At 37.9% G+C, this 17767-nt stretch overlaps 1 protein-coding gene across 6 annotated transcripts in view; it reads left to right on the forward strand.

Moving 5' to 3' along the window:
- RALYL (RALY RNA binding protein like) overlaps positions 1-17767 on the forward strand; it is a 396968-nt gene that overhangs the window by 290313 nt on the left and 88888 nt on the right. For all 6 annotated transcript variants that reach the window (XM_062641598.1, XM_062641596.1, XM_062641599.1 and 3 more), the window contains one exon: positions 12573-12648. In XM_062641598.1, the coding sequence (XP_062497582.1) occupies positions 12573-12648 (76 nt within the window). The remainder of the gene's footprint in view (positions 1-12572; positions 12649-17767) is intronic.

Here is a 17767-nt window from a genome sequence, read left to right on the forward strand (position 1 = left end):
ATTATTTTTTTCTATTAATTTTAGCCTTTAGAACCCGTTAAAATCTGGGAAAAAGATAAATTAAAAAAAATAAAAAAGCTTCTGAGGAACGAAATGACACCAAAATAAAAAAAACAATGTGCACAAAAAAGGGGTTAATTGTCATAACTGATTCTGGAGCCATTATAGTAGTGACTCAGTATCCTAGTGAATGGCATAAAGTGAAGTAACGAGTAATGAACTTATTTACTCCAATTTATTGTTTTCTAATATTATTTTTATTTATTTGTTGATCATTGTAGAAAAGGAAAATAAGCTGGGAATGGCGGGCATCTGCTGCTAAGACAGCGGTGAGGTCCTGCATAAAGCGTACTGACTGGACAGTACAGATAACACAGTGCCATGTGCTCAGGCACACAGCCATTCTCTCTATAACTCTTTTTCCATAAATGCAGTTACAAACATTACATGGTCATCTGTAATTTCCCATTGCCACTTCTGGAATACCTCCATACAAGATTACATGCCTTGACATCCTGAATCCCTGAGAGTCTTTGTTGCTGGATGCGCTCTTTCATTTTTCCCTAAAATAAAGCAGTTCAGGATGACAGTGACCATGTGAATGACCAAGATGTAAAAAGCCACAGGTCCTTCCTTCTTACTGGAGTTTACTAGATTCCGCCGCAGTAGGTCAGAAAAGAATAAGTAAATAAAATTGATTGTCATATGATATACGATTGAAGAGTGAAAAGTAACAACACTAATTTTACCACAGACTTAAATGGAAGGTTACACTAACACAGAGAGCTTTGAAATTCTCATCCAAAGTTGTCTCCTTTCTTACATGAGCACTGCTTTTCCATTCTGGCCTAATTCCTTGGAAAATAGGTACAAATATTTTTAAGTATGGAATTATAAATGCTTGTAAGATTAATAAGTAGTATCAAGCATTATGGGAAAGGATTTTAAGGTTGAGGTTACAGCAGAATGAAGGTATGCACAGCTAGCTGTAGGCTGTTGGGCCAGCGTATAGCAGGCCAACATAAATATTTCAGGGTTTAGCTGTATCTCTGGCTCTGTTTTCAAGAAAACATATGTCATGATGCTAACAGCAGTGTCTGATAAGAAGCTGAGTATTAGGAAGTGAAAGATTAGAAGACAGTGTTCTGAAGAAGTGTTGTGTTGAACCACATTCATTTTTTACTCAGAGGAATTATTCCACACAGAGTTTTTCTCTAACCATTGCTTTTTATTGCAATATAAGATTTAGGGATCTTCTTTTAGTCTTAAAGTGAATTAAAATAACAATGCTAAAGCTTTAAAAAGTCTGCTTGCTTCTTCACTTGTACTCTCTTCCTCATTTTAAATGACCAGAACGATATTAGTGGTTTATGCAGTATGTCCAGAAGATTAATGTTTCCAGGTGAGCTTAGAGAGCTATTTCATTTGATCAGCTACTGGAATTTCATACTGCAGTAGAAAAAAATAAAATAAAATAAAAACAAAGAAAGAATCTAAGAGTTCTAAAAGCTGTTGAGGTTTAAGATAGGCCTATAGCACCAGTCTTCCCTTAGTAATAATGATAGATAACAATTTCTGAGACTAAGGAATGTTTTGTTTGCTCTATTAAAGCAATTGACTCCAGTGTCCAGAATAATTTAACTCCAGATTCAGGAATTCAATATTCTATTCCTCTGCAACCTTCTATTTTCAGAAACTGTGTGATAAAGATGGATTGCAAAGCTTAATAAAAATTGTTCTGGTTGAAAATATATGCTTCTATTGTGAATATTTTCACACAAAAGTACACGTACAAATATATGAGGGAAAAACAAAACACAGAAACCTTGGGTAGGGGCTGGCAACCTGAGTGAAAATTTTAATCTTAGGGGGTGCAATAGGGTTTGTGTGTGTTTAACATCATGACCAAATTACAGAAGAAACACTATGGCTTCCAATGAGACTCAATACAAAAATAAGGAGTCTGAACTCCTTCCAGGAATCTGACATAGGCCCCAAACGCCTTTGTGGAAGAGAATGTCCAATGGATGTCTATTGTCTTGTCTAGCTCTAAATATTTCTTATGCTAGCTACAGTAGAGGATAGTTTCTGAAGCCTTTTTTACAAACATATGTGCTGTGTGTTTGTGTGGTTTGCTCAAAATAATCATATTCTGAAGAAATAAATTGGAAATACCATGGTTCCACAGATGTCTGGGGAGAAGAATTAGCTCACTGTGGAGTTCTTGGTTCCTTTAAGTCTCTGAGCCAGAATGACATATTTTCTTTGTGGGTAGTAGAGATCTGCTTTTTGTATGGCAATTTAATGCAGACAGAAAATGTTACTGGGAAGCTTAGAGGAATGTGGATCCACCTAACATAAGATGATGAATGACCAATTTGAGAGCTTCACTAGCACTGTATATTAATATGCATAGTCATTTATAATTCTTTAATATTAAACTGGAATGGGTCAGATGATCTTTTTGGTAGTACCTTTGATATTCAAACTTGATTTAATGAATTCCAAAATAATTACTTTATTTCCTAATATGATTTTTAGTAACCTATTACAACGTTTCCTGTTATTGATTCATGATAATGCAAATTAATGTCATTAATAATATGTAATACATCTTCAACCACTTGTAAGAGAAACTCTGAAGCACCATATAATTATACCTGCATGCAAGACCACATGTAAATCTATAGGAGTAAATGGCAAATATCCAGTAAACTGCAGGGAGAAGGATGAGGTTTTATGCGTAGAGAAAGGTTTCTGATATGAATTCTATGATTTTTGGTTATTACTGATGGCAAAATGAATAGTGATTGAAAAAAGTTTTGAGGGGATGAAGGGTGGGGATATTGTAAGGCAAAAACAGAGCTCCTTTCTCATTCAGAAACATTCTTTTCTTTTATTAAAAAAATACACCAATGTGATATATTAGTAAAAATAACAGAGCAATCAGACATTTATGTAGTTAGCATAGTATTTATGTAGTTATGTTAGTATTTGAAGTTGTAGTGAGTTCCACTTCCAGTTAGTACCAGTTACAAACTAACAAAATCAGTATAAGAGGAAAGATAAAACATCATACTGTAGGATCTAAAGTAATCCTAAACTATTTAGAATTTTAGGAGGAGAATCATGCTGATATGATAAGAGAATGGAGGGAAAATTATCTTGTTTCTAAGTAGTCTGAGGTTCTTGCATCTCCTTCCAAAGCATCTAGGGCAGTTGGAGGCAGAAAACTGCATTTTAGAAACCATCAGGCTAACAAATTATTGCATTTTCTCTATTCCCATCAACTATTTCTATATTTTCCTTGCAGAAACACCAAAGAAACCCAAATAAAACAACACTGCATATTGTTCATTTTGAAGCTTGTCAGTATTTCCAGTTATTAAATGTCCTGTGTCTGCAAAAGGCTCCTATGCTGCTGTAGTTTGGTTGTCAAATCGAATCCACTGGGGGACTTAACGCACTGTCAATGAGAGTTATTACATGTCTAAGACCTAAGCATTGTTAATGCAGAAATGTCAGATTTGGCATATCATTTGTTTGTAAATCACCTCCACAATAATTCCCCCTCTATGCCAAATTTCAGTGGAGTTATCTCCACTTCTGCCATCATTTTATTCAACCCACCCCTAGACTGTTAATAAGAATAGTAGACTTTAGGTTAGTATGTTTTACAGTGGTTGTGTTACAAAGGCAAAACTTTCCAGAACCATAATATGTGATATATTGGATATAAGGAAAAAAATATATACAATGAGCATAGTGAGACATTTCACCCGGTTGCCCAGAGAAGTTGTGGCTGCCCCATCTGTGGAAGTGTTCACAGTCAGGTTGGACAGGGCTTTGAGCAACCTGTTCTAGTGGAATGTATCTCTGTCCATGGCAGGGGGTGTGGAACTAAATGATCTAACCCCTTCCAGCCTAAACCATTGTGTGATTTTATGATTCTATATTTTGGGACACAAATATAAAACTTGTGCTATGCAATTCCAAAAGTATATTTGGAGCTTGAAAAGATCATCTTCTATAGATCCCCTAATCCAGATAAACCTGGAATGTGAAGATCATGGACAGAAAGAGGGTATCTAGAAAGGAGAATTTACCAGCTGGAAGTAGTTGAGATCAGTTGTTTCGGGCATGGGGCTTGTTGAAATGAGGTAGGGTTAAGATCACTGTGAAAAGAAGAACAGGAAAGAATAGGGACAGACAAAGAGTAAGGATGAAATTAGGAATGTTTTGAAGAGGAATAGTATATAGTAGAAATATATACTAATAGTATATATATGGAATAGTATATGGAAATATATATAATAGTATATAGTGGAAATGGGGGAAAGTGGTGGAAGTCACTTGGGGTTGCAGAGGTCCATTCCTGTCCTTCCTGACAACTTCCTTTAATCTGTGGACATTGTTTTTCAAGCCTTTGTGAAATCCATAGCGTGATTTCTCTCTGATCTGTTGGCCTGGATGAAAGCCTCTAGCATGTGGGAATATCCCAAAGGTCAGACTTACCTTTGAAGGTTCTGACAGCAAAGTTCAGGATATTAAAAATGTTCCTACCTCTCACTGATGACTGTTATGCCAAAAACCCCAGGGGCAGAAGCAGCTACAGTAGCCAACCTTTCAGAGAAACACACTTTGCCCTCCCACCTAACAGCACCTTAAAGGTGCACATCCGCATCTTCTGTCCCACACCATCCCCTGCTGCCTCTGCCCCATGCTCCTGGGGTGGCTGGTTCCTGCTGCCCAAACCAGACCCCAAGTCTGCTGCAATGTGCAGAATGATCTGTGCATTAAAAAGCATATCTGGGGGAAATATTCTGCTTATGCCACCCATAAAGACTTGGGAATATTCACTTTCCAGAATTATGAGAAAATGCATTTCAATTGTAAGCAAATTTTTTTAGAATGCCCCAAAAGTACAGCTAATAAATGCAGACAAAAAATCTGGGGCAAAATATTGTGATGACTATTTTAGGAATAATACATTTTGTTTGTGTTTACATTAACAAGATTAACCATTTGCATGAAGAAAACTGGGAAACACAAAAGTATTGAGGTAATGGAGACAATGAATTCTTTTGTATAATACAGATTCCAATTATCATGAAAAACTATTGCTTGGAGCATGAAGCTAACATTAGTAAGGAGAGTTAGATAAAAGGCTGTGGGGCAGAGAAAGTAGCGAAGTATAAGAGAGGGGGGAAAAAAAGAGTATTTTGAGGAAGAGTTGAAAATTACCGAGGTTCAGGGCATGTTCCCTGGAATAAATCATAGTGAAATCTAAAAGAGGTAGATGAGGGACTTTCATACTGTATCCCCACTACACTGTTTAATGTTGCTGCTTGGGTCTAACTGCAACGCTGAATATCTCAGACATATAGTCAACATTAAGCTTTGTCTGACTCTTTGTCTGGCAAACTATCTTTTGTTATCAAAGAAAAGCAGCAGGGTTTGTTGGCTGCTGCCCTGTAATGACCGTGATTGATCTGAAAGAAGACAGATGCTCTGTTTTCCTCTTGTAAACATCTTCATTGTGGTCAAGAGAAGTTACAAAAGAAAGAAAGGTGCCCCTTGCACACCTCACTGTCTGAAAAAAGGCATAACTCAAGGATCAGTTCTGTTTCCTGTTAATAGCAGCAATGAGAAGGAACAGTGCAAGCAAGGACTGGGAATCTCTGCTTGAACTTCTTTTTTCTTTTTGGATGGCTAGACTTACATTAAAGACAGTTGTCTGTTTTCCTGAAGGTAGAAGAAAGTTCCTGATGTACTTTTCCATTGTTTTCCTATATCCTCATGGAAATGTTAATCTTCTGCATATGCAGAATTGCCCAGTCCATGTGTTACAAGTACCTGGGACATAGAAATCTTGTAGGCTGGGTGGGAAATGGAGCAGCTGAAAACCTGACTAAATTAAAAGGATCTTCTTACAAGAAGGCTATATTTGCCTGCATCTATAGTTTGGCTCTGCTGCGGTGAAATGCTCTTGTGAGACAGCCAACTTCATGGCTGCCATGGCACAAACCCAACTATGTATTTTCACAGTTAACACTGTGAAACTCGTGAAGATGTTGCACCTGGTCTGCAGATAAGTGGCTATGGCCAGGTAGTCCCTTGTAGCTGAGTGTGAATATCTTACACCTGCAAAACACTGGTGTGGATCTTCCTGCAGAGGAACCTGCAAGCCCAGCACTGCGCAGGAGGAGTGGGGAGGATTGCCAGTGACAGGGCTTCCTCCCTTTTCTCTGTGCTGTTTCTTCCCCTCCAGCCTTCCCCCAACGTGCCCCATTAAAGTAGTTGATCTGCAGGGATTCAAGCACCACCAGAGAAGCAGTTTGTGAGGTCTCAGCCACAGATTGTAGTCACAATGGAGCCCGTGGTTAGTCTTTAAGAGGTCACAAATTAGCGTTCTTCCCTTCCCCAGGCAAAAGTGATGCCTCTCTCTGGCCATGATATGGACCAATGCTGGTCACACATCCAGTGGGGCCAGGGAGGTCTGCACAGTGACTGTGCCATTACTTTGGGCAGGAGGTGCAGGGAAGGCAACAAGCAGGCAAAAACCAAGGCAGGCCAATTCTCCACATCAGCTGTGGAGCATTCATTCTGCAACTAAGGGAGAGACTGCTGTCTCAAAGATGCTGAAAGAACAGTTTGTTATGGGTATATAGACAGGACAGGATTTCCCCTTTTAGCTGTTACCTGTCCTCACACCAACTTAGTTCCCCAGGGAACAGGAAAAGACTTTCCTGCAAGACAATGCCTGGCACTTCCATTATTGAATGGTGTTAGGAATGATAGCTTATATAATCCTATAGCCTTGTTTCATTTTAGAAGTATTTAATGAAGGAAGAGATGGTTGAACAAAGCAATTTCGTATACTATTCAACAAGCAGCTCTTTATAAAGCATTTACAATAGCTGTCATTTTTCTACAAAAAAAAGGCTTCCAATTACTTCAACACTAAGAGAAAATCCAAATGTAGCTCAGAGCCCCACAAGCAAATTATTTTTAATGACATTATGTAAAAGAAAAATGTGTGATTCAAACCTTCCTTTAATATTTTACTAGTCTTGAAAGTTAATTTGAGTTTGTGTAAATTTTCTGGGAAGTTTCTTCTTTACAGCTGTACAATTTGGGCATGGACTTGAACAAAACTGAGAACTGTCCTTTCCTCTCTGCTTTTATCACGTTAGAGATGGGAAAAGGGAGGGCATGCCATGTAATTAGTGTGCCGTATAAAGAAAAAAAAAGTTTATCATGTAAAAAAATATCATATGACTTCATTAAAATCCCGTTACCATGCAGCAAGGAGATTTGTAAGACTGGTAGATGGAAGAATATAAAAGAAAGACAGATTAGCTTTAGTTTTTCTGGTGGTCACTGTCGTGGTTTAAACCCAGTCAGGTAATTTCGTTCGCTCACTTCCCCCCCTTTCTTGCCCTCCCCCTGCTCCCGGAGGGACAGAGAGGAGAATCGAAAAGAATGCAACTCCCACGGGTTGAGATAAGAACAGTTTAGTAACTAAGGTATAACACAGATCACTACTGCTACCACCAATGATAACAATGATAAAGGAAATAACAAGGGAAGAGAATACATCATCTCACCACCAGCCGACCGATTTGTAACTCGCCCCCCCCCAGCCCGACCAAGCTCCGACCGATACCTCCTCCAACCCTGCAGTCCCCCAGCCCTTCCGGCTAACTCCCAGTTGCATCCTGGGCATGACGTGCTGTGGTATGGAATACCCTTTGGTCAGTTTGGGTCAGGTGTCCTGTCTCTACTTCCTCCTGGCTTCCCCTCCTCCCTGGCAGAGCATGAGGCTCACAAAGTCCTTGGCCAAACCTAAACATCACTATCAGCTCTGTTCCCAAGCTGAAAGTCAAAACACTGCACTGCACCAGCTACCAAGGAGGAGAAAAATGACTGCTACTGCTGAACCCAGGACAGTCACTTGTGCTATAAATCACATGACTAGATGCTATCTCTAAATTGCATCTGCTTCTTTGTCTTGCTCTTCTATCCCATATATTTTGGGTCATCTGAAAAAGAAGAAAATGCATCCTGATCACCCTGTGTCCCTGTCTCTGTCTGGATGTAAATTGCATGTTCATTGTCCAAATTATTTCTCTGTACATTAATTTTGATTACTGTATTTTCCATTAAAGGTTGGTCTAAAAGCAGAGCTGGTCTGGAAGTACGCAATGACTCCCTTTTTCACCCAAAACTTTAAGGCAAGCAGCTGAGGAATTTATTAAGAATGTCTTTGTTTCTGCAACCATCCACAAGAACGGGTGGAAGAAATCTGATGAAACAAGTCTTAGAAAATTAGTTGTTGAGCTACAGAGGCCCTATGAGTTTTCTTAGCTGTAGGTCTTTGTTTCTAGTCTTTCTGACATGGATCCCACACACATCAGTAATATGCAATTAGAGGTACTTGGAATCATTCTTTTTGACTAGGCCTTACCCTGCAAAGCAGAGTGGCCACAGCTAAATTGCCAATATCCCAAGGTCATGTCCATTCTCTACCTATGTCTAGAAATTGCATAGGAGAATACTTGTTAATTGGCACTGAAAGTCATGCCAGAAGCCACTTTAGTAAAAGCCACAATTAGTAAAAGAGATAACTGAGTACTAGTGCCTGGGAATGGTACTATTTAATTTTATTCAATAGCTGTAGTCTGAAACAGGTCCTGGATTTAATAAATCCTCAAAGTCACAGCTTTCATGGGTTGAGCTAATGCCCACTGAAGCTTCTAGTTTATGGCATTTATTTTTGTGAGACAAAATGATTGATTGATTTTGTATCTTTGGGTTGTTGTTTTTTTTTTCAAAAAAACTTTTCAAAGAGTCTGAAAGGCTGGTATGCTGAGAAGTACTGAAATACTTCTGGCATATGAATACTCCTTAGGTATCATTGCTTGCACTTACAAAGCTGGTTTAAAGGCAACTGTTGTCTTCAGGACCCAGTTGTCAGATTGCTTTGACATCAAACCTATGAGCAAAGCCTCAAGGTTAGCTGATACTGCCTCTCAAAAAAATGGGAGGGAGTCCAGAGTCTTTGTGGACATTACTGCCTAGAGTAGCTAGGCAGGCAATGGTAGGAAAAAGTGGTAGGAGATAGACCATGTTTTGTTGAGTTGATCTTTCAGACTATTTGTGTAGCCACTGGATACAATCACTGCTCTCTCTAAATGCTTTGCATTTTTTTTCACCCCCTTTAACTGCTAGGCACTTTTCAGTACAATCAGAAAGAAAAACACCTTGTTCAAAATTAGATATATTCTGCTGATGACACACACAACTCTGAATGAAATCTAGACCTCTTACCTTACCTAACCTATGCTGTGTTAACAGCAATAGATAGACCTGAAGATGAATTTCTTTTAATAATCTCATTTGATTCTGAAAGAATAGAGGGAGCAGGCTGCATTACAATGTGCTGTTGTCTGCACAGTCACTTTTCTATTCATAATAATTCCTTAATATTTTGAATTTCAGTGCTGAATTTATCTTAAAGATGATGACTGAGTGAAAATTTGTAGCATATGAGTAGAGGAAATAATGTGAGAGTCCCTAGGCTGCTCCATGCCCACATAGAAGCAATGTGGAAGTCTGTGCCCTTTGTCAGGTTGTCTGGTTCATATTCATGTACAAGTAGTTAATTTTACAGCATGAGTGATACCACTCTACATTCCGTCGGGTGGAATCATTAGGGCGCTAGACTCAACAAATTTATTTGACACACAGTTTATGACCTAATAGATGTAAATGTCTGCTGTGAAGCTAATGATAGATGAAGCAAGAGAACAAGTTATCTCACAAGATTTCCACTTTGGCTAGAAATAATCTATCCTGTGAAATGTTGACAAGTTCACTTCTAATTTTAGTTAGAAATTTGAGGTTGGAGTAGACAGTGGTGAAAAATAATGGAATGAAAATCTGTTCTAACTTTTCAAACTATTTCCTATGTACATTCTTAGCCTTGTTACAAGGTGCTTAGGGAGTTGCAGAGCTGTTCAATCTCTTTCATATTAATGGAAAAGCCCCATGTGCACAGCTTTTCTATGAACTATTTCTTGTGTTAAAGAGAAATCCTAGCTATTACTGTCTGTATAACATAGTTCACTGTTTTCTGCTGGTACATTTACAGATTTAAGTGTGAGGGAACCTTAACTAATTCTGAGCAGCTTTGCAGCAGTGTTTTCTTACAGCATTACTCTTCTGACAGTGTTTGATTAAAATAAAGGGAACACATAACAAACAGCCCTTAGTCTTCTACACTACTTGTCTTTGTACTGATCTCTCCTGGAAGGATATGAAAAAGTCTTTAAAGTCATATGGCTAATAATAGTAACCTGGACTGTAGCTCTGAAAGACAAGCAGATGAGAGACATGAAAAATATGTGAAGATGAATCCCACAGCCTCATGTATATCCCAAGACAGAATTTAATTTTACATTTTCCTAAAATCTGAGCTAGTTGTTGTAGGAGTCAATACAGTCAATGACCTTAAATCTGACATATTAAAATAATGTGAAAAACTGTAATTATTGTAAAGGACACAGGATAAAAATTTCATTCCAATTCTGGTATTTCAAAGAACCAACAGAAATGCAGCACAGCTGTCAAAATTTCTCAGTGGCTTCCAGAAATGCTTGATGTTTATGTTTCAGTTTAAGGATGGGTCAACATTCATTATAAATTAGAATTTATATTTCTTTAAATAAGTGAAGCATAGCTCAATTTTTAAAAAAACATCAAAAAAAAAGTTTAATTTATACCTAACAAAGCACTTGCTTAAAATAAAGGGAGGGAAAGCATTTTGAGAAGGCATGAGAAGTGTCTTCAGTATTCATCCAACTTCAGAGAGATAAGTAAAAAAAAAACTTAATATTTTATGGAAAACTATGATTTACAAGTAATACAGCTCTTACAAAAAGAACTACAGTCAGATTTAATTCCAAAATGCTTCATATGGAGAAAATTTTACCAAAAAGTATATTTTGTATGAAATAATTCTACACCAAAACTTGTCTTTTCAGGACCTTGTATAATTTAAAATAAATGTTGGTTTAGCTCAAAATATCAAACTTGATTTGAAAATATGGTGGGATTTTGGGGTGGGTTTTTTTGTTTTTTATTTGAAGCATGACATTTCCAATGGAAAAATCTTTTCTTTCACATATTTTCTGGACACACATTTTCAATGTTTCTGATTGATTGATTGATTGATTGATTGATTTAAAAAAAAATCAGCTGGATTTTTTTTTTTATAAATGTATCCAGTCATGAAGTTTCAGGCTTTTATTGCAGCTTTTGGGGTCAAGAATATCTATCTTCCTCATTCTACACCTCAGCTTTCTACTACTCTTTTCCCTCTACTACACTCAATTTCAGTTTAAACATATTTTACCAAGAATATGTGTTTCCTTTAAAGCCTCGATCATCAGGTGATTCCACAGTAAACGGGATACATTGTTCTGTCCCAGCACTTTTACACTGAAATAGCTCTTATTTTATTGAATATTAATCTTTTGTATATTAGTGAAACTGAGGAGAAATTTGTCTGCAGCATCACTCAGATGGCATGGAATTTGTTTCTTAAACAGAACTTTTACTTTATCCTTGTGATTTCTTGCAATGTCAACTTTGCAACATTCACTGCTTTCTGAAGTAGGTTTTTGTTTATACAGGCAACTTCCTAAGCTCAGGTAAGGTAATCTCCACAGAAGGGTCTGTGCTTCTTTCTCCATGAGTAACTGTTACAAGCAATTAGAATGATGAATGTGTATTTCCTTGTACATTTCTGAGTATGATTCAGAAGAAAGGAGTAATTGGAGTACCTGCACAACTAATAGCTTGACATATTTTTAAATTTCTAGAATAAATACTTAGAAATAATGTAAGCGAACTTTTAAAAAGTGTGCATAAGATATCTGGTGTTGTTGAGAATTATAAGTACCTACCTAGGATAAAGCATGTCAAAACTGAGTGTCTCTTTCTGCATACAATGTCTAAAGCGAGTGTGTTTCTCTACTCACAAAAAAACAACAGAAAAAAAAAAAAAAAACAACTATTGGAGGTACAAAATATATACTCTCTTCTTTGCTTTTGAAAAGTTTTGAGTGCACAGTGAAGTAGCACCAAGATCAGTGTGCATTTCTCTAGAACCTAAAGGGGAACTCGTTGGAACCATTATAGTCCTCCACAACACAATCTGACAGATCATACTTTGTCTCAGCATCTAAGTTACGAATCAAGTCTCCTTCTGTAATAGCAATATGTTACCGTCTTCAGCTCCATGAGTGGAAACTCCTGTATGTTTAAAAAATGTCATTTTTCTCTGTTACCGTTAGCTGACATTTTGCCTAAAATACACATCCATTACAGTAAGATTTTTTAAGGCGTGTTCTATAACCAATTCAGAAGTGATTAAAACCAGATAGATGTTTTAGGTATGCTGTCCATTTTCACTTTTATTCATTTTCAGTGACTTGAAAGTGCCTTTGCAAACTCAGTCTAACTTCCAAGCATCTGACTTGCTAATATCAAATGTTTGCTTTCAGATATCAACATGGCAGGAGAGCCAAAACCATACAGACCAAAACCTGGCAACAAGCGGCCACTTTCAGCACTTTACAGGTGAGATTTCATCTTAACTTACTACAGTTCAATTCTATTAGGAAAAATATTGTAACCTTAAATACATCTCCCAGTGTCACAGTGTAGGCTGTGAATGAGACCAAGGAATATTTTTTTCATTCATTCTTTGATGTCCATACAAAATACAATCAAATTCCTATACACACCGAAAAGTTTTGAGTATGAGACAGTATTGTAGTGTCTGACAGTATGTGTATCTATCTTTGGACTCATTCTATATTCTAACTTTCAGACATAATGACTGCCTGTCTTAAAAAACTTACTTAAGTAGGAGTAAGCACAACAAACAGAATTCCTGACTGATACTTAGATGCAGAGATCACACTATTCACATAATGCCTCCTTTAGTTGAAAACAAACACCAGAGTTTGTGTTTGCTCTAAAAAAGTAAAATACTTAGAATAATTAGATGATAACACAGGAATGCAGAAGAATAGATAAAATTAAATCAGTCACACAATAGCTTTATTTCTTAGTGAAAATACTTTATGCTTTACTGAAGCCAAAACATGCTTTACTGGTCTTTGCCTTCTTAGTATTCACACCATGGATGTTATTTGCTAGTGCAAGAACAACCCAAAGGATTTGTTTAACACTGCAAGAGGTATTACACATAGAGTCTTGCTATACTAAGAAGCTGTTTGAAAAGATGTTTGACAGTGACACTCCTTCAGGATGAAGTCGCAGAAGGCAAGCACTTTGCACAGGTTTTGTTCCACAGATACTAAAGCCACTGAGGTTCTGCTTGATGAATATTAAGTGCTGTAAGGCCGCACCCAAGTGCTCAGTCTCGAATTCAAGCTTTGAATTTAAGTATGTGTTGCATTAAAAAGATGTTTGTTTACTTATTCACTTATGCACTGGAAACTTAAATTTCCATCCGTACCTCCTTTCACTTTTTCCAAATGGAAAATGGAAATGCAGGAAAAGAGGACCAGACTTTAGGCCTATATCTTTTATGTTTAACAAAATTATACTGAAACACACAATGAAAATATAACTCTGTCATTTACTAAACTTACTATCAAAAGTCTGGTGTGGTTCATTAATGTTTCCACTTCTAATACTACAATCAATGGGATTTTTTTTTGTTTTCTTATTTTAGAGTTAACTAGGAGTAAGCGCAACAAGCAATATTTTGATGCTTATTGACTGATGTTTAGATGCAATGACCACAGCATGCACATAAATTTTAAAACTTATGCTTTATTGCTTGGCTGTGTCCTCATTCTTGTGACTTTTTTGTTTCCAGAAATCAATGAAATCATTAATCATTTCAAAGCAACAGAGCTGGTTTCTCATTGATTTGTGTGTCAAGGGTGAGAATCAACTTCTAACGAGACTGGTCTTCTTCCTTGAGTGTTCAGGAGGGCAGTTACAGCATCTCTCTCCTATTCCCAGATATCTTTTTTCATACAGTTTGTATAAACTTGAGGAAACCCTCACCTTTTTTTTTTTTCAAATACAATTAAGCTTAGTGAAGGACTACAGATTGTTAAGGGGATTGTTAACATGCAAACATGCACACATACCTTTGTGCTCGATAAACCTCACTTCTCATAAAGTACTACAGAGTTTATGCTCCAGATCCGTTAAAGGAGGCAGGACTGATTTCTACAGTGGCTGAAATGCAGGTAGACTGGCTCTGAGACCAAAAGCTCAGCAGTGAAATCAGACACACTTCAGCAGGACTTTTTCAAGCCTGGGTTGGTCTGAAAACTTCACAGGTGTGATCTCAGAATGAGGCAGCCAGGAGCATTTTAGATCTGAGCCTGCATGCTGCATAATATTGATGTGAAATTTTATCATATAGTTGCCTTTAATATCATACAGTTTCCTTTAACTGAAGTGATAGAAATATTATTTTTGGAGGAGAGAATACCACCTGTATTATAATTGCTCTCAACTGCAAGCTGTTGAAGTATGTAGGTGTTCCTGGTAGCAATGGTCAACTGTGTCTCTGTATCAGTATTTCAAAAGATTTTTGAAGTTGTTCTGTGGTTTCTAGCATTTAAATTCACTTCTGCCTTTGAGGTTCTGAATAGTTTCTCATAACTACTTGTTCTACAGACAAGACAGGGATAAGAGAAAGACCTGTTGTCTTGAGTTCAGCTGTAGCAGACATTTTTATTCTTAGTAGGTGCTGCAGTGCTGTGTTTTCAAGTTTAGTCTGAGAACACTACTGAAAACACGCCGATGTTTTTAGTTGTTGATAAGTAATGTTTACCCGGACCAAGGACTTTTCAGTCTCATGCTCTGCCAGTGAGAATGGGCACAAGAAGAAAGGAGGAAACAGATACAGGACACCTGACCCAAACTATCCAAAGGGTTATTCCATGCCACAGCATGTCATGTCCAGTATAGAAACTGGAGGCAGTTACCCAGGAGGCCAGATCGTTGCTTGGGTTGGGCTGTGGGTCGTGAGCAATCGTATTGTGCATCACTAGTGTTTATTGTTTTCTTTTCCTTTTCACCTTTCAGTTTTATATTCTCTCCCCTTGTTATTCCCCTTATCATTATTGGTGGTAGCAGCAATGGTTTTGTATTATAACTTAGTTACCAGATTGTTCTTATCTCAAACCAAGGGATTTGCATTCTTTCAATTCTGCTTCCCATCTCTCTGGGAGAGTTGGAGGGGGTGGAGTGTGTGCAGAAAGCTCATCAGCTTGCAGCTGCATGGTTCTGAGTTACCGTTTGGACTTAAACCATGACACCTGTGAAAATTTTTGAGGTAACTTTAAAAAGAAAAGAGAGGTTAGTTTGTGTCCTTTCATGGATCTAGTACAGACTATTTCTCTAGAAGATTGAGAGGCTTTTTTGAGCAACTAACAGAAGCTTTCATCTGCTGGTAATGGAGAAATTTCAGTATCTCAGTATTTGTAGCCGTAATAACATGTGAGGAGATCGATGGCTTATAAAGTCCTTGACAAGGCTGAGAACATTTATTTATTTCAAAATGTTGCCCTGGGTCTGGCTGGAATGAAGTTAACTTTCTTCATAGGATCCCATATGGTGCTGTGTTTTGGTTGTTGCTGAATGGTGTTTGCACAGCCTTAAGGCTTTCTCTTTTTCCTATTCTGCCTTCTCAGTGAACAGGCTGTGGTGGACAATAAGTTGGGAAGGAATACAGCTGAGGCAGCTGACCCAAGATGGCCAAAGGGACATTCTATAGCATATAAAATTATGCTCAAAAACAAAAACTGGGGAGGTTTTCTTTCCAAGGTAGCTGTTGCTTGGAAACTGCCTGGGCTGCTTGTGGGAGGTGGAAAGTAAATGCCTTTGCAACACTTGTTTTTTTCCTTCCTTCCCTCCCATATTACACTACATCTCAACCCATGAGGCTTTCAATTTTGCTCTTCCTACTCTCTTCTTCATCCCAACAGGGGACAACAGTAGTGGAGTGTGATAGTGACTGTGTGGGTGCTTAGCTGCTGGCCAGGCTCAGCCTACAAGATGAAGAAAGTTAAGAGGGTAACGGTTACCTTAGATTTGATTTTGACTAAGAGAGGAATTGGTTAGAAATTTCATTATCGCAAAATATATACCGTGAAAAGGGAGGACTGAGAGCAAAAAAAGTAGGATAATGGATTTCAGAAAGGATAGACTTCAGTGAGCTCAGACATCTGGTAAGTAGGATACCTTGGAAAGGAATTTTAGGGACAAAAGGAGTGCAGAAAATCTTGCATTAACTGTGCTTAAGGTAGAACAGAAAATTACCCTAAAGTAGAAGTAGAATAAAGGAATAATATAGCTTCCTGAAAAGTAAAAATGAATTGCACAAAATGTAGCATCAAAACCCCACGACTGGAAGTGGGTAGAAAAGAACAGCAGAGTCATCTAGCAGTATGTCAGAAAGGCTAAGGTACATCACAGCATAAAAGGCAACAAAAAGATTGCAATTAAAGTAACTTCCTTTGCTTTTTTATACTATTGTTACTTAGCAGGAAAGGAGAGAGATAGTAGATGATACAAAAAAGGCTTCTTTTGCTTTAGCAAAATAGGTTAGTTGACCAGCTATTTGAGAAAATCAATTTTAACCAGAGGGTATGGAATAAAAGGATTGACTAACCATTATTTCAAGAAGTCAATTCAATGGAAATGGTACAATGAGATCACTTAGAGTGTTTAAATGACTAGCTGAATATGTATATGGACTACTAGTTATTGTTTTCAAAAACTGATGGAGGTCACATGAGTTAGAAAACCAGTGTGTATGGGCAGGTATTATACCTATTTTTAAGAAGAGGACAACCCAGGAAATTATCAGGTCAGTACAGTTTTCATTCCCAGAAATGTACTAGAACAAATTATTAAGCAATTAATTTATCAACACCTAACAGCTACTAAGATGGTAACAAGTAAGGATCAAATTATGTTGAAGCCATATGGTTTCCTTCTCTGGCAAGACAGCAGGTTTAGTGCATAAAGAGGAAACAGTACATGTGCTATATGGTCATTTAAACAAGCTCTGACACCATATGTGGAGTTTTCATGGAATCATAGAATGGTTAGAATTCGAAAGGACCTAGAGATCATCTAGCTCCAACCCCCCCATGGGCAGGGACAACTCACACTAGAGCATATCGCCCAAGGCTCTGTCCAGCCTGACGTTGAACACTGCCAGGGATGGAGCCTTTACCACTTATTTGGGAAACCTGTTCCAGTACCTCATCACTCTCACAGTAAAGAATTTCCTCCTTAATCTATGTTGTGGGTTCAGCAGTAGCAGTCATTTTTATCCTTAGTAGCTTGTGCAGTGCTGTGTTTTGACTTTCAGCCTGGGAGCAGAGCTGATAACACCGATGTTTTAGTCTGACCAAGGACTTTCTGAGCTTCATGCTCTGCCAGGGAGGAGGGGAAGCTGGGAGGAAGCAGAGACAGGACACCTGACCCAAACTAGCCAAAGAGGTATTCCATACCACAACGTGTCATGCCCAGGATGTAACAGAGAGTTACCCAGAAGGGCTAGTTGACTGCAGGGTGGGACTAGGTATCGGAGATATCGGTGGGTGCTTGGTCGGGCTCTGGGGGGCGAGTTATTGGTTGGCAAGTGGTGAGGTGTTGTATTCTCTTCCCTTATTATTTCCTTTATCATTAT

This window comes from Pezoporus occidentalis, unplaced genomic scaffold, assembly GCF_034315485.1.
Source record: "Pezoporus occidentalis ecotype Australia unplaced genomic scaffold, CSIRO_AGI_Poc_V1 ctg69, whole genome shotgun sequence".
NCBI lineage: Eukaryota > Metazoa > Chordata > Aves > Psittaciformes > Psittacidae > Pezoporus > Pezoporus occidentalis.